At 36.3% G+C, this 25980-nt stretch overlaps 1 protein-coding gene across 1 annotated transcript in view; it reads left to right on the top strand.

Annotated features, from left to right (window-relative positions):
- The window catches only part of CACNA2D3 (calcium voltage-gated channel auxiliary subunit alpha2delta 3), a 456710-nt gene that overhangs the window by 122454 nt on the left and 308276 nt on the right, over positions 1–25980 (top strand). The window contains exon 4 of the mRNA XM_074151549.1: positions 16391–16450. Coding sequence (XP_074007650.1) covers positions 16391–16450 — 60 coding nt within the window. The remainder of the gene's footprint in view (positions 1–16390; positions 16451–25980) is intronic.

Here is a 25980-nt window from a genome sequence, read left to right as displayed (position 1 = left end):
GGTGTAGTGTAACCGATTTTCAAAATAGCATTTAAAGCTAAAGATTCCAAATGCTATTCTCCAGTATGAGATTAGTTTTATGCAAAATGAGTAGATTAATTTTCTAAGTTTTAAAACCGGAATACAGCATGTATCACTTCTTTTTATGCTTGAGAATTTCCCCCAAACTCGAATCAACCAAATAGCCCTATAAAGCATTTGACTTCCTTTTCCCTTCTTGTTCTTGATAATTCAGTGGCAAGATTACTCACACCTGGTGCTTTTGTTACCCCTCAGTATTCTGATTGCCTCTTGAAGCTCTTCACAATTTCATTCTTCTACAAAAGGCTCAGCTGTCTGGAAAAAGGCCGATTGTTGTTTGCTTTTGTGAATTTCAGCATTGAGGAGCTCAGTAAAATACTCTTGATCTTTCTATAATTGCATTTGTTTTAACAAGAATATATCTACTTTTCTGTGTTCATTCTTTAACTTACTAATATGATTTCTTCACATATTGATATCCTTACAAATTAGTCTTGCTTTATTATTATTATTATCTTAGTTCATCTTCTCTGCTCTTCTCTGCAAGTTCTGGCTTTTACAGTATCTTGTGAAAATAAAAATAATAACAATGTTAATTTTTTTTCTTGATGCCGCTGACTTACCAACTTTTAAAAGTTTCCTTAGCCCCTCTCGTGTCCTGTTTTGGCCCTTCCTTTGTCCTGTGTATTTCTTACCTTTTTTGGACCTCTCAGCATATTTCATACACATGGGGTGGTTTGTTCATTTGCTACCAGTATTTTCTGAGACCCCTGTGTACCCTTCTAAAGCCTCAAACCGTTTCCTAGTTATCCCCCAAGAATTTCTGTCCACGTTTTAGGTTGCCTGTAAAGGAGAATTCTGCCTGTATTTTTTTGCATTTCTCAGAAGGAAGCCAAAGGCTTATGTGCCTTCTTAATTTCTTTATTACCGTAAGTCTTTTGCCTTGCTGTATCAAGGTGGTAGTTGTGAGTTAGGCTGGTCACCAGTAGCTCTTTTGGTCCCAATAATAACTTTTGAGGATTTTCTTTGGCAATAAGGGTATGCTTAGATGTGGTACTGATGTCATTTCAGGGTACACCTGCACATTCATGTGCACACCTTTAAGTATTATGAAACAATTCTAGCGAGAATGCAGTGTAACTCCTGATTTTTTCCTCTGCCATCAGCAAATGGCTAGGAAATCCATAAACTAGGAAATCTGTTTTGTCCTTTCCTTTTCTGAGTCTGCCCCAGTCTTGCTGTTACAGTTACTTTGCTCCAATGAGAAAAGAACAATGTAGAGTCATAGAATCATTTAGGTTGAAAAAGACCCTCAAGATCATCAAGTCCAACTGTTAACCTAACACTGCCAAGTCCACCACTAAAGCATGTCCTTAAGTGTCACATCTGCACATCTTAAATATCTCCAGGGATGGTAACTCAATCATCCCTGATGTTTTTTTCCATCAGGTACATGACCAGCTGTAAAGATCTTTTTGTTGAAACCATGCCAGTGTTAACTGTCCTGCTGTATGACGGAATTTGTTTTTACCCCTTTTTATCTCAGCTATTAAAAAAAAATTAAAATAACTCAAAATCCCAAATGAAAATCATTGTTTCCAAGGTCAAGCAGTGAAAATGCAGGAAATACCAGAGCTAGGATTTGCAATATATTATTTGTATTACAATATATTTTTTAAAATTATTTAATAATTTTTCTTTAGGTCTTCTGCTAAGGCATAGAGCAGACCTACTCAGAGGTTAATCAGTGCTGCATGGAAAAGAAAATTGTGCATAAAAGAATTCATATGTGCCTTCCTTCATCTTTTTATCTTTAAGCAAATGAATTTTCCTGTGTAATATTCAACATTGTGTGCCAGGGCTACCTACTCATAACGTCCTCCAGGGAAAAAAGTCTAGCTCTGATTTGTACTAAGAAACCTTGTATATAGCAATCCTAAATGTAGAGTTTGTTTCAGTTTGGCTTCAGTTGTACCCTATGTTTTGTTCTTCAGTTTGTTTGCTGGATATAAGTTGCTAAAATAATACAATAAAAATGTTTACTAGAGCAGTATTAATTTGCATAAGGAAACAGGCATTTTTTTTGTTATAGACTATTGCCAAAAGGTGGCAGTATTTGTCCCCAAAATTCTGTGCTGTCTAGAAAATGTTATGTATGGCAACCATAATTTATTCCTAGCTACACTAGATCATAAAAATTACTTGTTAAGTAGACATAGAGGGGAAGAACCTGATATTTGAAAGTTTAAGGGTGGCATAGCTATAGTTATATTTTATTTTGACATAGAATGTTAAATAAAAAGTCTTGGAAGAGAGCAGTGATGGGGAAAGAGCACTTCACAAGTAGACTGCTAATGAGCAAGAGCTACTTATGTTTCAGATTCAGTAGTGCTTTAAGTATTTCAGGTTTTAGAGATGTTATTAGGATCTGGCACATTAGATCAGGAGGTTGCTGTGTTCATCAATCAACATGATGAAATGCATAGAAATAATCCACTTGCATAAGAATTCATGCTACAGTAATTGATTTTCCTTTCCAAGTGTTCAGGTGGATCCCAGCGAGGTACAGCTCGTTTCCTTAAAAATTAGTGTAAAAAAAAAAAAAAGTATCTCATGATGCATGATAACCTTTGCTAAAGAGCTGCAAAAAATTTGGCTATATATTTAGTATTTTAAATATTGACTTGGTTTAAATTTTGAGTTGGTTTTGGGGTGGTTTTTTGTTTGTTTGTTTGTTTTTTTCAGGTTGGAGAGGGTATCAAGCAAAAAGATTTTATTCATTTTAGAAAGACTCCAATTGTGTTTAACTACCTTTATTCATATCTATACAGACACTTAAAAAGCTGTGATACTATATTAAACCATTGACTAGAAAGTAACCAAAATTTTATATTAACCTATTATTGTCTTTATGGTTACAGGTAAAACTTGCAGCATGTTTTTGGGGAGAGCTGAGGACAGTGATACCATATACAACTGCATACACCTCACTTGGGTAGCAGTCACAGCTGAGGGCACATATCTATATCACTTGCTACCTCACCGAGGCCCCAGTCAGCTTTGTTGTCCCTCACCCAGCGGCAGTGTCTGCATCAAACCCCACTCCTTCTAGGCCACTTGCAGCAGCCCTGCAGTCACCACGGGTGGGCTTTGAATGCAAAAAGCTGTGTCTTTAAAAACTGATCCAAAACTTGGAAAAATCCTGTGCACTCAGGTAACGTTGTACTGGAACCTCCTCACAGTCAAATGCTGAAGAGATGCCTGGCTGCTCTCTGTGCAGTGAGGATGGGCTTTTTGGTAGGGCTCTGTCAGACCTGTACTAAAGCAAGTGTTCTTATTAGTTCTAGAAATATCTGAGTAGTCTAGAAAGCTTGGGATAGTTAGTAACATGCCAACATTTGTTAATGACCTTCTGTTCTTCAGTTAAAAGTGAAATTTCTTAGTTCTTCTCAGGAGAACTTACCGGTCTGTTGGAATTTGAAAGTGTGGTAGGCAAATTTCTCGTAGGCAATTGAAGATTGTACAGAACCATGGAAAGAAGAGTGTAAACTGAGCTGATTCTTTTATGAATATTTGTGTTTATTATATATGCACTAGCTTTGTATAGTTTCTCTATAATTACACTGAATCTTTCTCCTAAGGCTTTTCAGTCAATTTTTATTTCTGATCTTCTACCAATAGTTAGAGTAGACCACTGAGAAATTTTCTGATGCAAGAAGTCATTGCTCTGCCTTTTTTTGCAATTTTTATTACTATTTATTGCTACTTATATAATGGAAGTCTTATATAGTTTATGGACTTACATGGACTATGTTGTCTATCAGAAACAGGAAAAATTCAGTTAGTGAGAACACATTCTGAGCCATTTTAGTGTTACACAGAAGTGTTCTTCATTTTAATTCAGTGTTTATTTTTTCAAGGGTCTATGATGAAAGCCTAATTACTGAGCATGTTTGACTCATCTTTGTATCCTGGTGTAGTAAAAACAATAATTATAATGTTTTTGTTGTAGAAAATGTATTTCATTTTATCTTTATTTCAGTAGTGTTACATATTTTTCAAGGCGTATACTACAAATCAATTTATTCATTTTATTACTCTGGAATGCGTTGTAACTGCTGAATGGGAATGAAAGACATTATTAAATCCGAGTCTAACACCTGAGTCTTTAATAGAGATTGCCCAACAGATTTAATAACCAATGGATGAGAAATTTCACGGCATAACATTGCACAAACACACCAGGTCTATCATAAACCCCTTCCACTGGTGTCAGTGGGGTTATATGAAAGTAACGTCTCGGGCTGGCCCAACGTGTTTGTTTAAAGCAGTCTCCTGCTGTCACCCCACAAACCCTGAGCTGGAGGAACTGTCACCCATTCTCATACCTGGCTTTGGCCATGCTATTGCCAGCAGCTGGTATAGATTTATTGGAGTGTACAAAGTCAAGGTGTTCACAGAGGCTTCAGCCTGCAAAGTGTAGGCAATTTCACGGAATAAGGATTTAATAAAAGGGAAATCTGTCTCCATATGGAACCAAAGAGCTAGCTTAGATTTTTCCTTTCTCCTTTGCATGTCTCATTTTTGTGATTCTCCTACATTAGTGTGTGGGTTGTAGACTGGGAAAACAGAGAAGGTAAGGAGCATCAGCAGTTACAGGTCTTTGGGGCTTCATTGCTTGTTAGGGAAAAAAAGTGTTTTGCACATGTTTCTCAGGACTGGAGTTGACTGGGATTTAAAGCTGCTAGTAGCAACATAAGGGACCTTAGTGCTTTTGTGCTTGTTAGGGCTTTGAAGATTGGAGTACACTTGATGTTTGTAGATGAATGTATGGCTGAAGAGCCTGTGGTAGTGGGCGAGGGAATCATTCAGCCTTGCCAGCAGCATGGGGTGGTTCACTACTCTCCTACAATCCAAAATAAATGAAAACCTATTTTTATATTTCAGTCACTGCCTCTGAAAACATAAAGTATTAGTTTTTGTCAGCTTGGTTGCAGTCTTCTGTTGTCACTTTTTGAACCTGCAGGTGTTAGTGAGCTATGTGAAGCCTGCTATTGTTCCCCAAGTGCATTTTAGAAGTATTTTGACAGTCAAGAGAAAAAATTATTAAGAAAAATGGGAGTGTTCTATGAAATGAGTTCCCTACGTCATAGCAAGATCTAGTGGTGTGTGAAACAATGGAGATGAGGTGCTGTGTTCCATATTTTATTTTGTTTTCCAAATAAAGCTACATATGATAATTAAATGCTGACCATTTCAGTTGATAAAAACTAATTAAGAGGTGAAAGTATATAAATCTTTTAGTTGCTAGGACAATACAAGTTACCAGACTTAATAAAAAACAAAACACCCACTGGATTTGAACTCATTACTTTTACAAAGTAAAGCAGATAAGGTTTTAACTATGCAATGCAGCCTTTCCTTTGGGTTTGGGAATTTGCAAATGTTCCTTTAATTACAAGGACGGTTTAATATTGTTCTTAAGATAGAGCAAAAAATACTGACTATTATGAAAAAAAAATCATTAAAAAAAAAAGAATAAATGGGATGGAGTCTGTGCCTATATATAGGCGTGTAAGTCTGTATATAAACATGGTTTTGGAAAAGTGATACTCCTATATTATTCTGTGACTTCAGCAATAATTCATAGTATACCAGAAAATCCTTCTAGGTACATGGTACCAATGTCTAGTTTCTAAGTGTGGACATAAGATCCCAGAATTAATCAACTAGACAAATGTGTGACCAGAGAGCTTCAATGTAGCCTTTTTTCTTACCAGACATACCAAAATACGTAAAATTATTAAAAGACTAAATTATCACTTAGTCTGAAAAGTTGCTTTTGTAATAAATTCCAGCATCTTCAACAGCAGTCAAGTCTTCAGAATGATAAAGTACAGTCCAGGAGGCCAAAAAGGCTGGAAATTTTGTCTTTGAACTTCAGCTGCTTCTAAGAAAGAAACTAGCGGGAAATGCATTGGTTTACTCTTTTAAAAGTAATACTGATGTTCTTTTCATTAAGACTCTATAACAATCCTATGCTTGGGAACCAACTCGAAATTGGCAGGGATGTGGCCTTCACACAAGATTTTTCTTTGAAAATCTGTTCCAGCTGGATCAAGTTGTTATCATATGGAATCTCTGCACATAGAGGCATATGGCCGTTAGAAACATATCAGAGCAAAACAGTCTGTAAGTGAAATCTTTGAAAATTCTTTGCACTGTGATTTTTCAGTATGTGGTTGAACAAGACTTTTCTGCAGTTGCACCATTAGTCTCTTATGGCTTGAGCCAGTAGCAGGCAGGGGAAACAAAGTCTTTCTGTCCTGAGGCACAGTCAGTAATGCACCTTCTAGACTCAGGAGGGAGATTAAGGAGATATTAGGAGAGAGATTTCTTGTCTCATCTCTCTCTGTGTTCGTGTTAGGACATTGGAAAATGGAAGGGTCAGCAGCTAAGGGAGTCCGTTGATGGGTTTAGGAGAGGCTGGTGAAGGTACTGGCACAAGGAGAACAGAGAATGGAGAATAATGAAATGGTTTAAGGAGATAAAGAGAACAGGATTGGACTATGCTGGGATTTAGAAATCTAAACAGTACAAGATACTCTGGGTGGGATCAATGAGATTGTACAGGGAATAGGGAAAATTGGAAATACTGGTTGGCAGAGTGAGGAATCGGGTATTGGCAGGGGTCTGGAAAGGACTGGTGATGAGCATGCTTGGCAGCGTTGGAGGCCAAGGCTGATACGAAGAAGAATGAAGAATAATTGGTAGGCGCTAGAGAAGAGGTGGAGGGTAGTATGAAAAATCTTAGCATTGGAGTTTGGGAGACACGCACTATGAACTTAATGAGCTCAGGATGTGGAAAGAAATAGGAGTAGGTCTAGGGCCATGGTCAGATAGGAAAGGAACAGGAGTTAAGCTGTGGTTACGTTTGAAGGCAGAATTGGGTACCTTGCAACATTGAAGTGTAAAAGATCAAAACCTGAGATGTAACACTGGATTTTTTTAAGCCTTGAGTGAATGCTTGCAAAATCCATTACTGATAGATATAGAAATGGATACCAGCTGCCACCACTCTCAGTGAGGACTGCAAAGGTCTTAGTATTTTTCAGCGTTCTAACCAAGGAACATCGTGTGGACAAAATGATATTAGAATATGGGGGCTGAAGTTAGAGGCAATTTCATTCTGGCATTTCCTAGCTTAGTTTGGCTTTGCATCCATAATAGTGTTTGAACTTTTTAGTGTAATGTTTTTGCTGTAAAATTATAGAAATATAACAATGCTAATACTGATTTGTTTAAATTCTCAGGATAGTTATTTTGAGATGGAATATTTGTTACAGTATCATTGTATCCCTATTTTAAACTGTCTCTATGTATTGAAAAGACACCACCCCCTTACCTCATGAACCACTTCTTCGCATCTTTGCAATAATAGTCGCCTCAATATCGAGCTTAGAGAATTCTGCTTACAATGGAGAGTTGTGAAGGTTTTAGTAGAAAACTCAGTTTGATTGCCTTTTTTTTTTTTTTTTTTAAAGTTTCCCTTTAGTTTATTGGCAACTGAAATTCTGACCCTGTGGGAAGTGAGAAACAACAGTCCAATTGACTTCACTTGAGAGAGAGTAATACCTACTGTTTTCATGTCTTGGTTTGAAAGCAAAGACAAGGCTCAGTGTCTTGTGATTGAGTGCTGGGCTAGGCAACAGAAATAAGTCCCTGCAAACTCTGGAACTGACCTTTGTTTTGAGTAATAAATCTTGAGGGTTTTTTTGCTGTTGTTGTGTGATAGTAATCTGGTTGGAAACTGGAACAAGGACCATATATCATAGCTGATTTTGTTGAACTGGACCACAAATTGCAAGCTGAATTTGAATTAACTTGGGGGATTGAACCTTAGTGCAGAGGTGAGGGAACAAAGCAAAGCCAATTGGTTTCACTTGGTGCTTCAAAATGTAAACAGAACAGAAACACCTCAACTAGTCCCAGGACTGCTGTCAGGACAAAGTGTTGCCTCAAGACTCCTTTTCCCTATTGAGTGAGCATGGGAATATTTCCATTTTTCTTTAGCTCATTTATGTTGCACATATGGCATGGGATTCATCTCCCTTAACTTCATTCGTATAAAGTTAAATATCTAAGGAAGAAAAGAGTGAAGGAAAAGCTCCAAAGTTCTTCCCATATCTCACAAGCTATTTTAGAATGGGACAAGCAGCACCTTTGGAGTTTTCTTTCTCTACATATGAAGGATGTTTAGTTAACTTGTATAGAGAGATGATTAACTTTGAAATAGCTGAGGCTAGGTGAGATAAATCCTACCAATGGAGAATTTTGCATTAAGTGAACTTGCATGAAAACAGTTATCCCAAATCTTTCCTCAGCAATATCGGCCAAGCTTCCAGCAATAGCATTGAAAGCTGTTAGAGCTGAGGGCAAACTGTTTTGCGCAGATGTTGTGTAAGTCCTCACTGTACTCAAATGCAGAAAAAGTCTGACATTTTCCAAACAGGATAGTGATTGTGACAGTCAGGTAAAAAGTGTGATAGGATAATAAAACAGATGTTTTAATCTAGTGATTTCAGTACAGGGGATAGGAATTAAGGATCATAGTGATACTTATAGGTTAGTATTGAATAAATATATATAAAAATATGTGTACACACATTTAGATGCATACACAGACCAACTTGATTTTGGAAGGTATTTTCCAAAGTAACATTGTAAATCGATTTTTAAATTTATGTGGAAGAGAGCAAGGTACCAGTTGCAAATTATTCATTGAAAGCAAAACTTTACGAGTTTTGTTGTCATGTTGCAAGTGGAATTAAAAAGAGACATAAAGGTATTTCCAGAGAATTACACAACCTTGGATGAATACATGATTGGTGTGAACTGCTGAAGAAACTTCCTCTTGGCCCTGAGGTAGGAGAGGTGGCTGGAGGAGCTGGTGCTGTTGTACCCCAGGCAGTCCAATCACATTTTAGATAGACCTGAAACAGCTTTAAGTTGTGTCTGCAGTTAAATGGATTCCTTGATGGCTGGGACATATGGAATTAAAAGCATGGAGTAAAACCTTATTTAGCACATCATTCCTTTCTGCTCTGTGGCAGACATAATAACATGGTAGGAGCAGATTTGATAATCTGCATATTTTGTAGCTGAGATACTGGCTTTGCACAGCATCGAGCACAGCAGAACTCAGTACAAGACAAATGTGTTACCTTCTTCATCTGCAGTCTTCCTTCCATTCCATGGCAATCTCCAGATGCCATAACTAAATATAGGGTTGACCTAGTTAAGTTAGAAATGCATCTAATTACTCCAGGATCGTCTTAGCCACTTTTATGCGATGTGTGAGTTTCATGTACTTTAGTCCATCTACAGTTTCATTTCTGTTTGTCCAGCTCTTTGCCAAGCTGAACTCTTTATGTTGATTCAAAAAACCAGCTAGCACTCTAACAACGATCAACCTGAAAATCTGCCAGTCTTGAATGAATATAAGTGGATAATTGAAGTTATTTACAATAATTGCTAGGCTTTTAATTTATTTTTATCTTTTATTTATAATTTGTGCTTTGATTGTGCTATGATGTAGCACTTACTGTGACTGAGCATTGCCTAGTGAGTTGTAGTGGAATTTGATAGTAGTCATAGCCCAGTCATTTTTTTTCTGTCATTAGTTGCAAGATTGATATCTGTCTTAAACTACAAGCACTAGGAACTCTAATATCAAGATAACAGGAGCTAAATATTTTTCAGTGCATCTCAGCCACAGCAACAGCAATTGTAGTGACAGAATTTCCTAGAAAGTACCTCGTAGCTAAGGAGAACACAGTGGGAAATAAAATATGCTGCTGGGCTTTGTGAAACAACTGTCTGTGTCCCCCCTGCCACTCCTCCCAAATCTCAAGGATAAAACCAGTTTAATTGTGAGTCTGTTGTCATTGGCCTGCCTAAAAACTCACATGTTTCTGATGGCAGCAAATATTCCTCCAAGGTCAGCATCAGTCTCCGATACCTACACTGCTTCTCTGTTGGTTACGGCAAACATGTGCAAAGCTATTTGCAATAAAATAGTGAGACCGAGAGGCCTATTTGCACATCGGTGTATTCATTGCCATGTTATACGATACTGTTTTCAAGCATAGGAAATAATAAGGATACTGATGAACAACATCAATATTCTCTGTTGGCTTCTTTACCTTCTCCACTAAATGAACTGTGAAAGAAGCAAACCCCAGAACTCTGATGGAAGTAAAGAGGACTTGCAGCAGAATTACCACCCATGCCAGAATATTACCTAAGCTTACTTAATGCTAATAAATCTTGTTCTTTCCCAAAGAACAGCCCTACCTTTTCAGTATTTTTCAAAGCACCTGCAGCCTTACAGGTTTCTTGGAAAGGAAATCCCTTTTTCTCTTCTGAAATGAACCCCAAAATGGGGAAGTCATAGGAAGGTACCTGGATAATGTTTTTAAAGTTTGGTAATCTATTACTGAGTGCTCCCACATGCACAGCATAGGATTCTCATGAAGAAGCCAGTGAAGAAAATTGCTGTGATGATTGAAACATAAGTTCTGGTGTCTCTCTCGGGAATATACTCAACTGCTGAGCTATGTTTTAAATAGTTATCTGGCTACACTTTAAGAAATATTTTTGGCATGTTCACAGCTCAATTACTATAAATTTTGATTGGAAAGTAGACGTTCAAATCAATAGTAAGGTTATTAAAATTGCACTGAATATGTCACCTGAAGAAGTGTAACTATTGGTAGTTGTAAGTATTTTCTGTACATCCAGTACTGCTGGGTTTTGCTTGGTAATGTACCGGAAAACTTGCTACAAAATATGACAAAAATAAGATCTTAAAAACAGGGATTAATTTTCCGTTGTTTTCCTACCTGCTGTCTTTATTGACAAAGTTTGTTTACATTTGATTAACATAGAAATCCCTGTTACAAATCCATACATAGGAGTCTGGGAGACAGGCTTTTAAAGTTACATAAATTCCTGGGTTTTTTTTCTTACATACTGTTTTTTAAGACAAACTTTCAGTGCAGTATATTAATAGGATTTTCTTGGGTTTAGACTTTTTGCTATTTATTTAATAAGAATGGCTTTTAATTATTTTTTTTATTTACAAAACACATCTCAAATCAACCTTGAAGACATACACAAAGTTTGCAGAGGAGGTGAACCTCAAACTGATGCAACAGGAAAACAATGAAAAAGTGTGTTAGGGTTGAGGACTATTTTTTTGCTGTTGGTTGCTAGCATTCAGATGCTGGGGATGTAAGAGCTTCCTACAGGTTTGTTTATGCTTTTTTAAAAAGACTATGATATCCCACTGCTCAGAGCAGGGTCAGTGTTGATGGCCTTTATCGGGCGTTCTCTGTATTGAAATTCTCATAGACCTAAAATGATAATTCTGCATTGTGCCAAACAATACATAGGTAACAGCTCAAACTGGCGAGACTCACATAACGTACTGAAAGAAATGTTAAGACATAATCTAATGAGTTTGGGAAGAATATGTTCATAGAAGGGCTGCTGACAAGCTCACATTTTTTAACCAACAGAACTGAAGCTGTGCTGCTTGGTTGTTTTTGTAGTAGTGAGGCATGAGCCTGGGACTGAGTAAAGAAGGAGCATCTACAATTGAGAGAGGAGATCTTTAATTTTCTGTTTTAGCATTTTTTTTTCTGTTTTGAAATGAAATTTTGTCATATTAAGCTTATGAAATATAAACTATTAATATCATAGACTGAGATAGTATCAGTACTTAGTTGGTACTAGTAATAATTAAGGTAGAGGACTCTTCTATCCTTTCTTAAAATTTGTAGCAGTTTGGAGAAGAGCAATTTCTGGAAGCATTTCTGATTTTATATGTAGCAGTTGATTTATCTTAAAAAGATAAAAAAGAAATGATGAAATAGAAATGTGCTTCTTCAAGGTAGCTGAAGAGAGAGAAAGAGGAACATAACTTCATTCAGCATTTATGGATAAAGGTTGGTGACCCTCTGCTGTTCAGTTGTTCAGAAACTGTTTCAACTTTGTTATGCTTATGAATTTGTTTATTCTAACTTCAAAATGGGATTGTAATGAAAAGGAATCATTGAAAAGTAAACTGAAACCCTTACAAAACACATGTAAAGATCTCAGAAGCTATAACAGGTATTCTATGCTATGAATGTTTGCGTGATATTTTCCCTTCAAATTGTTATTCTTTTCATTTATTTTCACCTTTTGCCCATCTGTTCCATTTTCCCTTACCTTTCTCTTGGATTCTATTTTTCCCTCATCCATTCTGTTTCATTCTTCTTTCCTTTGCTGTCTCTGTAACAACATAACTTGGATGAGAATTTATCTGGGAATATCAGTTCACTGAAATTAAAGTATAATTTGTTAAGAAAATTATCCTATTCAGAGATAGCTCAGTGCTTAGTGATTTTTCTTTTTAAAATGTTATTGAGAGGAAACAGACATTTCTTTTTCTTCCCTCAGCCTTCTCTACATTATCTGTGATACTTGTACTACTGAAAATACCAAACATTGACTTGGTGTTTTGGTGACCATTTTTGGGTTTTTTTGGGTGTGATATTTGTTCCATCTCCTGGTTCATGCCCTGTTTTCATCCATGCTACATTGTGATATACTGGATAAGACAGTTAGTCTTTCTAATATTTACACCTATTGGGAAAGTTATAAGGATTACTTCTTCACTGGAGGAACCTCAACTGAGCTGTGCCATAGAATGTGAAAACTGTTCTTTACCTAAAGATTGTGTGCTGCTCTTGATTGGTCTGTGCATGCACATGCAAACACCTTTCCACATGTAGAGCTAAATACTCTTAAAATACAGACCCTTTAATGGTGTAACTCTAACAATGCTTACTCAATGTTCATAATTTATTCCATGTAAACACATACAGATCACTTCCAGTTCCCTTCAGGATAACCACAGCTTCGTAAGCATTTACGTGCTACAGCAATGATCTTAGAGCATGTTTACTCAAATGAAAATATATTGGCATTTGTATTGAGAGTGTCATTATAAACTATTATGTTAAAATTGCTAATCATGCTAATGTTGAGAATCATTGATAGATAACTGTTCAGTCATTAAAATATATTAAAAGGTATTTTTGGCCTCAATATAAAAGTGTTGCAGTATTACATGTGGGTTTGTATTTTTGCCTCCAGAGGGTTAAGGAATTTCTTCCATCGTGCTTCATCTCTTTGGGGACTTCTTTTTTTTTAAAAAAAAAAAAACAACACACCAAACCAAAACCAAACACCCACCCACCACCCCCCCCCAAACAACCAAAAAACCCCATGAAACGACCCAACAAAAAAACCCCCAAACATTTGTATACAGTTTCTTCATTCTGATATCATCTGTGTATATCCACTAATATGTCATTTTGTGGATTTAGGGTTATTACTAGCTTGAGTTTTCTGTAGTTCTCCCAGATTTCTCACAGCCTCCTTCATAATGGTGTTGAGATGTTCAAAGCAAATTGTGGTTAAGGACTGTTACATTAGAAAATCCAGCATATGTATGTGTTGTCTACATTCAGTGTGTCAAAATTTTAATTTGGTTATTAGATTTATGAGGGTGAAGCATGTAATGTGCATGCATATTTGTTTCTACCTCTTCAAGGAAACATACATGTCAGTAGATTGTTTACTTTTTTGTTCTGTGGAGAATATTGCTGAAATGTATGTAACTTCTTTTTTAAAGAAAAAATGTGACAACTGAAATCTTAATGAATGAATCAATAAAATATCAATCAGTACTTTTCATTTCTGATCTGCTCTCCTTACCAGATGTTTCTACTATTACTCACCTTGTGCTTCTCTAGCTGTTTCTTAGATGGGGGATAAATCTTAGTTTAAATTTATTTCACAGAGACAAAAATGTAATTGCAACACATTGGGATCGATACAAACTATATAAGAAGTCATGAATTATTTTTCTAGCCCACTAGGTACTAATATCTAGGAACTGGTATCTCATGAAATACTAGAATAATTTTTCTTCCGGTGAGTAAGTAAATATTTCAGCACAGAAAGAAAAACATGTTTCTCTTTTCTCTGTATTCATTTGTGTGTGAAGAATTTTTTTTGACCCTTTCAGTTTTTCCCCTCTCAAACTCATCAGTCATGATCTTTTGTACTAGATGTGCACTGAGTAGCAATGCAACTATGGTTTTACTATAAAGGAGTACACACCTGCAGAAATGCATTGAATCAGAGCAGTTATTTTAAGTAAAATGCCCTTTTCTTACTTAAGAAATGAGGACTAGATACCTTCAGCAGGTCACTAATGTGCTAAAGATGTACTTCTGAGACCATTCAAATGTTTAAGAATCCACTTCAGTTGCTGCAAGACTTCCCCCTCAGAATAGTTAGTTTGTGCTACTTCTTTTTTAAAATTCTAAATGCAAAAAAAAAGTAAATTAATGTTTGATAGCCTTTCAAACTGCAAGGTCTGTTTTTACTGCTACCCGTACAGTGCAGGAGCAGTAGGAACAATTCCATAAAACTTCACTGTTGTATCTGAATTTTTTTCATGGCTTCCTTTCACGTAGCCTGTTGTGATGCATCATTAGCTGTTGGGTTCTTTGGCTCGTGCGTGTATGTGTGGGAAGGTGAACTGGTACATTTTTCAGTTTAGCTCAGGTTTGATTTGCCAAAGGTTGGAACCATTTCAGTTCAATTACAGTTTAAATCACAAAGGTTTGCTAAGACCAGCTGGGTTTACATGGGACAAGATTCAGTCAAATGATGGGGATGTACATGCAGCGCAGGGCTTTGGGAACGTGGACTTCATCTTCTGTCTCTTGCTTTTCTGTATCAGCCTGGGCATCAGTAGTATTTTCAGCTTTTCATCAAATCTTTGAGATCTGTAATGCTGCACTAATGAAAAAGGTGTGAAAAACCTTCCCACTGGGTTCTGCAGGAAGATGCAGAAGCCCAGTAGAGGATTGAGGGCTTAGAGAGGCTTTTGCTCACCCAGGGATAAGCGATGCGGTGAGACAGAGATGTGGAAGGAAAGGCCATGACACTGCATACTTTGGTGACCAGAAATGTTTCCTGTAACCAGTGAGGCTCTGCCTTAAATTGTCAGGTTTTTGTTAAACCATTTATTCTGAATTGGCAACCAGAAATATTTTTCTTGATTCAGTTTCCTTTATAGTTCATATTATATAACAGTCAGTATGGATTCCCATTCCATTTTGATTTATATCCAAGGACTTGATAAAAGTGCATAGAGTGCTGAAAAGGAGGCAATCGTGTGCACGGCTGTCCACTCTGCGTGTCATTAATGAGAGCCTGTAGCTCACTTGGCTAATGATACAAAATATTTGAAAATATACATGTGCCAGTGTCTGATAGATCAAAGTAATATATTGAGAGTTCTGTGACAGATCATTCTTTGATTAATTTTGGGTTGTACGTATATGAATACTCAGGTAGATTAAATGAAATCTAGAAAGCTACTTCCGCAGTTAAAATATTCGGAAGTATAGAGAATCCTAAGTAAAACCTTAGAAAGGATATAATGTCTTTTCACAAGAGAAGGTCTGCAGCAAACGTCTATATGAATTAAATTTTTCAAGTAGCTGTGTTTTAGTGCAACCCCTTTTTTTCCTTCAGATGATAGTGGTAAGGAACACTACTACAGTGACCTCTGAATATTATTAAGAGGGAAAAATACTATCCAAGTACTGTCATTCAGTAAATATTACTTCTGTAATAGCAGAAAAAAATCTTGTAATTATGCCCCATGTTAAGGTAGCATGTATAACACTTCAAAGCTGCTATGTAAACAAACCTAATCTCTATTTGTCTAATCTTTTATATTTGATGTGTTATTTAGAAATTCCTTTTTATTTCAGTTGCTTGCAACCAAGTGCATTATTAGGAAATACCTGCTATTTTAAAAAAGATTTTAAAAGGGCTCCTATGTGCAAAATAAGGTCCAATGTGAAAGCAACTTTATTTTGTATTCTTCCAGAAATCAGTATTGGAATGGGAGCTGCAGGGTGTTGAGAGCTAGTGGAAAAAATGACCTTATATATTTATTTATCAGCAATTGAGCTGTTTTGAGAGTTTTGTACCACCAATCATGGATGCTGAAGGTTTAAAAACCTTGTTGTCTTTTTTTTTTTTTTTTTTTTTTTTTTTTTTTAAATCTGGATCATTTATTTCTATTCTGTGAAGTATCACAGCAGATATCATGTGGTGACAATGAATTACGCAGTTCTTAAATGATCCCTGTTGTTATACTGGAAGAAACACTTGGATTTAAAGATGTTATCTATTATTTCAAAAATACACCTTTTTTTTCTCTTTTCAGCGTCTTGTTGAAGCTGCAGAAGATGCTTACCTGAAACATGAGTTTGATGCTGACTTGCAGGTAATTATTAATTACTTTCTTAAATATTTGTCATCAGAGTATACTAAACAGTTTATACAATAGCTTACTTGAAGAACTGCTGTAGAAAGCTAAGCCTGTGAGTAACAGAAGGATGCTGATTACAGAAGACAGAATTAATGAAGGCTGGCTTAGTATTTTGACAGGTTACGTGTTTTGTGTTTGTGTGTTGGGAGACCAAGCAGGTGGATTTTACTCTTTTAGAGATTTCATTTAAATTCCCTGCATGTCTGTGTAGGTCAAGATTTTTAAACACAGTAATTAGCAGCATGTTTCATCGTTGCAGTGTACTGGCAATGAATTGTTCTACAGAGAGTTGAATTTGCAGATGGGGTGGGACCCACAGGGATGGGATTAGTATGACCTTGATTTGTGCAAATGGTTTCCGTTTGGATCTGAGTCTATGAGACACCATTTTTTCTCTTACCTAGAAGCCCTTAGAGCCATACCATTATTGTCTCAAAATGTTACCTTTAGGAATAACATGGGAGGGGAAAAGTACTGTGGCAGCTCACAGTTAAAAATGTTTAAAAGAAAAGCCTTTGCTTAAATAAGACACCTAATTTTAAAAAAGCAGGTTAATTTAGAAACCAAGTAATCTCACCTAGAACGGAAAGTTTAATAGAAAGTGTTACTCAAGACTTAAATGAGTAAATACCTCCTTACCTGTAATGAATTCCTAAATCCTTGGTTTCTTGAATGCCGCGTTAGGTGGAGTTTTGTTTACTCTGTCTCTGTCTATCTAGATTTAATTTTAAAAACTTCTGTGAATATTTGCCATATGTACATTTAAATTTTGAGCTTGAGCATTAAGGGAAATTGAGATTTTTTCTGTAGACTTTTCCCCATACATAGATCTAAGAGATACACAGATCTGCAAGTTCTGTTTTCAAATTTTACTATGGTTACTTCCAGTAATCATAAAACATTTTATTGTATTAAAAATACGATGCAAATTACCGATTTCTGTGCAGAAAGGAAAAAAAAAAGAGTGAACTTTTCAGACTAAGGATAAAAAAATGAGTTTAGAAGGATATGATACTGAGATCTGTCAGCCCGTGCTGGAGTAAGGATCAAACGAGCTCGCTTAAAGTGATAATTCATATAGTTGTTGTATTCAGTGAATGCTGGCTTCTGTATTCAAATGCTTTAGAGCTCTATTACATTCCAGCCTTGCAGAGGTGTACTGCATTTTGGTTTTTTGAACTTTAAGCCTTGGAGAAATAGGAGTTATTGTCTGAATAAATCAGAAACACACTTTATAGAAGGTTTTTTAGAGGTCTACAGTAAGTGCTTTTTCACTGCAGGATAGTTCTCACTTTGACAAAGTCCTTCATTTGCTGAGGCTTTGAAGATATTAACACTTTGAGGAAGCCAGTTAAAAGCCATTTGTGTCAGCAGCATTAACAGGACAATCAGATCTTTGTGTAGAGCTCTGTTGTTTATTACTGTCACGGTCCATTAAAGCTAATCAATTGTTAATCTTGGTTTCAGCGACCCCTTTGCAACCCTTGCTGGGTGATTGTTGTTCTTTATCAAAAATCTCATAATACCATCTGCTCAATATAAAATAATGGCCAGAATGGTTTGATAGTGTACATTCAAGTGGAGGGGGACAGAAGGCTTATATAATAGACAGTGTATATAATTCTGCTATCAAAGAGGAATTTTTTGGCATTTGTATTGCCTTGGCTGACGTGTGGAAGACAGGATTAAATGCTTTGAATTAGTGGTATGTGACACAGCACCAATCTGCACTCTTTGTGCTCAGATATTCTGGAAATTCAGAAAGCACATAAAGAAAGTGCTTTTGTGCTTTTTATTGGTCCAACATCACCTTCTGTGTCTTGAGAAAGAGTATAGATAATATTGTACCAGTACATAAAAATGATATAAGGGAGAAATAAAATTTTATTAATATTTTTATTGACTGAAAAAACACCAATTTAAAGAAAATAATAACTGGAAGTTCATCTTTTAGACTTCTGGTATTCTCTTCAGCAGTGCTGAAACTATATTATTTGGTTATGCTAGACCTGATCCCTTCTGGGCATTTTTCTTAGTAACATCATTAGTTTTGACCTTAGTTATTCTATAGGTATTCTAATCAATATATTGTAATGCTGTATAATGGTCTAAGCACTCAACTGTCTATCCCAGGACTGAATCTATTGGCACCACCAATAAAATCCTTGTAGTTATAGACATAAATAAAATTCCTAGTGACTTGAAAGAAATAAATCAAAATGGGTGATATGATGTTTAACTCATCAGCATTATATATTGCATTTTTGAGTAATGGCCAAACTAAGAATCGGTGAGAGCTGACTCTAAAGATTTACCCTGCAGTATTTGGGCTTTGGGAGATTCTTTTTTCCTGGTAGGGATGTGAATCAAGAGCTGCAGTTTTAACGAGTTAGAGGAAGTGGCCTTCTAAGTGTCATTTATACTTGAACCTTTAACTCAATCCAGGATTTCCAGCAAGTTGGCTCATCACAATATTTCTATAGTCTTAAAGGATCGGTCATCTTGCTTTATATGGGGCATTGTCTCTGTGCTTGCCTGTGTTTAAAATGAAGTAATTCCTCCTGATATTGTGACTTTAACATGATGAAAAAAACAATACAGGGGCCAACTGCCAAGCACAGACCCAGCAAGAGTATTAGATGTTACGGGTTTCAAAGAGATTCTTAAACCGCCTTTTAGTTATGTTGACTTAATTGTTTGCCAGAGAAAAATTTTGGGGAAAAGATAAAAAGAGGGTAACATCTGTTAGGAGGTGATCTATTAAAAAGAAATTTCAAATCATTTGTAATCATTGCTGTTAACTGAAATTTGGCCTCCTGACCATTTACTTCCTTTGTGCTTGAGTATGCGTTTCCTAAGGTACCAACCTGCCCTGTTATGATTCATAGAAACACTGCTGCAGAGTTTGTGTTCAGAGCCCTGGAAGAGGCTCTGAAGTGGAAAACTCTTCTCTGGATCTGTCATATACCTAAGACTTTATTTGCATATGCATCCCATGCAACCACATCAGTTTAGAGGCCTTCTCCTCCCACCACATTTCCTCAGACCAGTAGAAAGTCAACAGATTTTGTTGCGTTAAAATACACCGATGTGATACCCAGCTGCTGCTGCTCTTATGCAGTTACTAGCGAGGTAGCAAAGCACACTTAAACTGCCAGCGTGTGGTCTGTGGTGGCACTTGAGTCCTCTATAATATTATACTATTTATGTGGTTGTATCCGAGCTCATAGAATAGAAATGCATTGAGTGTTGTTACCATCTGAACAGATTGAGAAGAAGATCTATTATACTGTTGTATTAATTCTGGTTTTCAGTAATCTCAGGAGGTGGATGCTCAGCAGTGGAACTGATGCTGGAATTTTCAATGGAGCAGTAAAAGTAACTTGTACTTTTTTTTCTTACAAACTTTAAAAAAAAAAAATTAGGATCAATAAAAATTCATAATGCTTGGTTCCTACCCAGCTTTCACACCTCTGACCCCAGTGGTAGGAGGAAGTCATACAAAGTTTTGTTATCACTACTGGTTCATTTGCTGAACGGTTTCATTATACACACACATTTGCAGGGTAGTTCTTTTATTTTCTCTGTGTTAATTAAGTTCATTAGTTCACTCGCCTTATATTCCAGCTGAGTTTTCTCTGCGTGTGTGTGATGTGATAATAAAAAAGCAAGGTTATTTCCTTTTTAATAGAATCAAGCCTAGTGCATAGCTGATGTCACCTGAATTACTAGATGTTTTCTTTTTGGATTGTGGTAGCTTCACATTGTGTATAAGATAGGAGAGGTTCAAGTACCAATACTTTCAGATTGCTGAACTTATTTCAGTTTTATGTCACAAGACTAGAAGGGAATTAATCAAATAGTTTTTAGGAAAGGATTACTTTCTTTTAAGAATACTCTTAAAGTTAATTTAGTGGGATAAAAAAGGAATAATGGTATAAGGCTGCTTTTCATTATTTTTTAATTTTTTTATTTTTTAGATCTATAACATCTGGCAGAGTCTTAAGGAAGAGGTTTTCAAAATTATACCAGAGCTAGGTACAGGTCTGCCAGGTTTTTCTGGCTGTTAATTCCTAATTGCATTTCATGTCCTTGAAAATACCATTCTTACTCTTGGAGTATATTCATTGGCTATAGAAAAATACCTTGTGGAATGAGCAGATGGATAGTTAAGGATTTTCCAGTGGTTTACACAGGTGAAGAATGTATTTTTTTATACATATTCAAAGATTTTTGAAAGTCTAAAAAAGGTGAGACTTCAAAGGTTTAAGGAGAAAACACAAATAGCAAAAGAGGGCTGAGGAACAGAATTAGTCCAGTTCATAAACTCTGTACCTTCTGGGTCTAATACTTCATCTGTTAATATTATTAGATAGCTTATTGATGTCTTTCAAGGGGAGCTACCAGACTTCTAGTGATTTTGAAATTCAACTGCTAGATATAGAGCTTAAATATAGACATAAAATTGTTTCTACTTTTTTTAAAAAATTCTGACCTAGATGTTTATTTAGTGTAGTGATACCATGCAAAAATTTATAATGATGGATTGTTAAATGCTTAGGTATTTATTAAAATTTAATCAAGTAGATGGTAATTACATTGATATCAGTTACTGGAAAATACAAGGATAAAAGATGATTGAGTAACTGTTCTATATAATCTTAATAAACTCCTATTGTAACATGTGCATTACTTTCATGTTAGTGTTTTAGAAAAGTCTGTTTATGTATTTATTATCTCACTAATTTTGAATGAGGCACATAGTAACTAGATTTACAGCCTATTGGTATTAATATTTTTTGGCTGTTAGAATAATGTCCACGAGACTGAAGTCAGCTCTTGAAGGGTTCCGAACATCCACAATGGAAAGGGAAGTCTGCTGGACTTCCAGCACTTAGAACCAATGGATGAAATGACTTTCTGAAAAGTGCATTTCAAATAGCAGTGGAACACCTGAAGTTTGATGTGTTCTATGGTTTATTTATCCCAGCTGCTTACTTTCTCGATCAGAAATCAATCTCTCTAAACTCCAAGCCTGAAAACCTAATATGAGTTCTGGCAGTCCAAATTCCTGTTTGGACTTTCTTTGAAATACTTTGCAGACCAAAGAGCTCTCAGCTATATTTGAATGGGGTATGGACAATATGCCTGTAGCTTGTAAGAAGCCACAGGGAAGAGATCCTTAACTTGCACCAATCTAAACTGTTAATTTTGCCCTGTGCAACTCTTGCAGAAGTAGCTAGAAAACCTGGAAACTTTATAGATTATACCATTGTAAAATCTGCCTCTGGAGCACTTCCCTGAGGTGCCTCACACAGGACCTAGGGACCTGCTCTCAAGGGGTTTGTCTTTGTGTTCCTCTTACACTTGTGATCCTGCAGCAGGTTCATCTATATGGTTATGTGCATCCAACCGAAAGCATAATTTGGATATAGCTCTGATGTAGGAATGCTGCCAGGATCTGTAGAAGTCTTGTTGTTACTGGGTGTTCTGGACAGTTCAGTTGTTGGCACTGATCAAAAGATAAGCAAGATAAGGAAAGACAGCACAGAATTTGGAATGCTGTTCAAAACCAACAGCAACAACAAAGCCCCATACTCTTAAGATTTCTGCTGCAGTTTGAGGGCTAAGAGGAAGGTAAAAGGGAATAGAAGCATGAGCATCTACTGAGTTAGTGAACTACACAGCACAATAGGACACATTTAAATGCTAAAAGCATCTGTTAGAGTCTTTATTCAGTTTTAGTTTTTCCTTTTTTTTTTTCTTTCGGAAAATACTTGTATACTTTTTTCTGAAAGAAAAAAGCTTCAGCATTGCAGTTCTTAGTTTAGCATTATTCTTGTTGATTTATGTGAGCTCAAATTAAGGACTTCTCAACTGCTCTAATACCAGAACTGCAACAAATTAACGTCCAGGTTTTTAGCTCTAAGGATAAGTCCTTTCAGTGGAGAGCGCTTTAGCTTGTCTACTCTTTCCTATTTATTTGCTGAGGTTGGGAAAAGGAAAACTGAAATGACTATGGAACTATCGAGACACCAGTGAGTTCAGATGTTACTGGTTAAGAATTCTTTAGAATTGATGCACTTTTAAGGTAACCTTCAGAGGAAGACTTTCACATCACTTTCACTCTGCATGTGTGGCAGGGATTAAGTATCAGTGTACAGGGGAAGAGGGGCTGTGCACCTTTTGGGTTATTTTAATCTCCAAGATTTTATCTGTTTTCTGCCTCTGTGGTAAGTGAACAGAAAAAGAGAACAAGGTTTTATGAAACCAGGACCAACAACAACAAAAAAAGGCTAGCAATATTTTAGTTCATCTTCTAATGATAAACTTCTTCATTAGTTTTTTTCACTTTGCAGTTTTATAGATTTTTTTTTTTTTTTTTGAGAAATGAGGGAAATTTTTGGCTTTTAAAAACAATTATGGTAAGTGGAGAACTTTCATTACTTTTCTCCCTTCCACACATGTTTCTTTCTAAGAATTTCTAAGTTCTCTTACTGCAAAAAAAAAAAAAAAGTAAATTACTAGAACTATTTTATTTTTACGTATGTTCATAACTTCTGTTGACAAGGAGTGAGTTTGATAGCGAAGCACAGAAATGTGTGGAGTTAATTGTTTTAGAAGCAGAGATGCAGGAGTTGATTTTTCAGCTAACTCGTAATTTTTCTGCTGCAAACAAATTGTTTGGTGCCATTCTGCCCTATATAAGGGAGCCATCAAAAAGAACAGTAATACTCTGCCTGTTTAGTTGACTAGTTACTCTATCCATCTATGGGGCTCAACAGCAAAGGAACTGGCAACTGTGATCTGAATTTGCTACTGCAAATAACGTGCTTTGCTTCTGAGAAAGTTTGGCACAGAGTTCTGGAGGTTCATTCTTCTGACTGCACTTATAGGACTCATCCTTTTGGTAACCATTAACCATTAGTCTCATTAAAGACCTACCAGAAGTAGTTTTCAGACAGTTCTGGGTTTATTCCTGCCTACATCTCTTGTAGTAGCAATCGCTATCTGAAGCGTGTACTGAGGAACACACTATAAATTCAGTTCTACCCATCGAATATGGACACAGTGCTTTTTGCCTGGTGATACCTGCTGTAAATAATTACAGAAATCTGAAACCTAGATTTGTCAAAGAGCTGTATTACTGATCAGATAATTTTGTCTTCCTGAGATTTTTCCTTTTATGTTTATTTGTCCCTTTACTGTGTTTGCTTGCTACCAGAAATGAGAAGGAAATAGCTTTCTCATCCCATGAGTGTTTTCAAAATTTGAAGTTTTCCGATTAAACATTGAGATACCCCAAAGCTTTTCCTGAGCAAGGGAAACCTCCACTTTGGAACAACTCATAATCAAATAGGTGGAGCTCTCAGGATATGAGAAACCTGTTCAAGTTGCTTCTCTAGTGAATATTAAATTATTTATAGGATGTGAAACAACTGCAGCAGAAGAGTTTGTGAGACACTCGGCTCAAAAAGCCTGATGGATAGGGCAGTTGCTTTGGATCTCAGAGGCCCTAGTCTGAGTTTCTCTTCTGCTTGATTCAGAGGATGGATTTGAACTGCAGTATAAGACTTTTCCTCTCTGGCACAATTCTGCAAAAAAGGAATGTATTTTCCAAAACTAAGAAGAGTCATAGGTCAGATCTAACAGCAATAACAAGATGGAACAGAAATTATTTACATACGTATAATACATATATACAGTTTTTCCTTTCCCATGCTCAAATCATTAAGTATTTCCAGGTTGCTTTTTTTATGCTCTCTGTAAGCATCTTATAAAAATTAGAGACATGTTTAAAAGAAAGAAAAGCTGAGATTCTTGCATATTCACATAAATTCACAGGTGAAGCTTATAAGTAAAACAGAAGTTCTCATTAAAATAGTGATAAAACTTGGTGTTTGCAACACAGAATTCTTTCTTTTATTGTTTTTGTAAGGCAATTCTTTAACTTATTCCAATAGAACAGATAGGGGAGTAAGCGAGGATAATGTTCAGATAAAGGCATAATGATGCCCCAGAAGGAGCCAGTCGTATGAAAACAGATATGCTCACGTTCCAGCAGGAAAAGAAAGAAAGAAACGAACAAAAAAGAGAGATGTTATGAAATTAACTTTTAGCAGAAAATCAATAGCAGTACTTAATACTGCAGCCTTATAATTAGATTGAGATTTGTCATATCAAGCTGAGATTTAGTGTAAGTTTGCAAGAACTTCACTTCAGGCTTCAAAAAAATATCCTCTTTCAAAATACGTAATGTTCCTTCTAAAACCGCCCCACCCAGGATAGCCTCTGCCAATGTGATTGCCTTTCCACAGGGTCAAAATAGCATGTGATCCAAGTGTGCCACAATTTATAATTGAGAAGGTGGCAACTTTCCCTGTGTTTCAAAGCAGACTGGCGTTTGGGAAGGTGAGCAGTTCCTGGAGGCCAGGTCCACCGGTCTGGGCAGGGATGTAAGAGTGGTCGGGACAAGTTAAATGAAGCAAAGGGGAACTGAAGTTTGTGAAAGGAAGAGTGTGGAGGATGCAGAAAAAAGCAGACAGAGTACAGTAAAAGGTTAGGTGTCAGAAGACTGTAAAGTGAACGAGAGGAGGCTGGAAAAGGAGAAATAACTAAATAATGTGTAAAGGCAAAGCTGTTAAGTGTTAATATCTTTGTGATTCAAGAGTACTGACAGTAATCTTTTTGCAAGTCTCTCTAAAGCCATTACCTTTGCTTATAGTGAGGCTAAAATGGAGAAACCATTTTCAGCTCCTTCCTTTTTTTTTTTTTTTTTTAAAAAAAAAAAAAAAGGCAAACCCCTCTTTCCTCTATCCTCTTCTGTGTCAGGTTAGGCAATTATATAAACAGTAAGAAGCTGCCTGACATAAGCTTCATTATAAAACAAAAGAAACCTTCAGAGAGAATAATAGTAGGTAACATTCGAATACCATTTAAATATGGGTTTCAGAGAAGTTTGGCAAAACAAGTATGTGCAGGGAGTGAACGCTGGATAGGAGATGAGGAAAAATATCACAATGTTATTGAAAAACATATGTTCCTTGAGATTGCCATAAACCTCAGAGAAACTTGTCTTATCATTGTCAGAGCAGACAGAGATGATCCATTTAAAAACATGTCTCTAGTAGACATTTATGGAACTGTCAGTTTCCAATTCTAACTAACCAAGAAAGCAGCTATAGAGCCAGAGAAGAGGAGAAGGGACCATGCAAGATGAAGTTAGAGTTGCCAATGCTTAATGTCTGGTGTATTGTGGTAGAAAACAGGAATTTGGGATTAAAAATCACTTCATGGCAGGCAATAGTTTGACTTGCTTGTCGAGACTTGTGGCCCAGAAATTAGTGATCATCACTCTCTCAGGAAAAAAAAAAAAAAAACCAAAACCAAAACAGCTTGTTGCCTTCTGAAAACGTCCTGTAATTAGCTTTTAACTTTCTGCTGCAGAAAAGGTCAGCTACTCAGTGGCTTGAGCTCTGAGCCCT

This window comes from Numenius arquata, chromosome 8 (assembly GCF_964106895.1).
Source record: "Numenius arquata chromosome 8, bNumArq3.hap1.1, whole genome shotgun sequence".
Lineage (NCBI taxonomy): Eukaryota > Metazoa > Chordata > Aves > Charadriiformes > Scolopacidae > Numenius > Numenius arquata.
The sequence above is the reverse complement of the archived record's forward strand: the minus strand, read 5'-3'. Positions and strand labels throughout refer to the sequence as shown.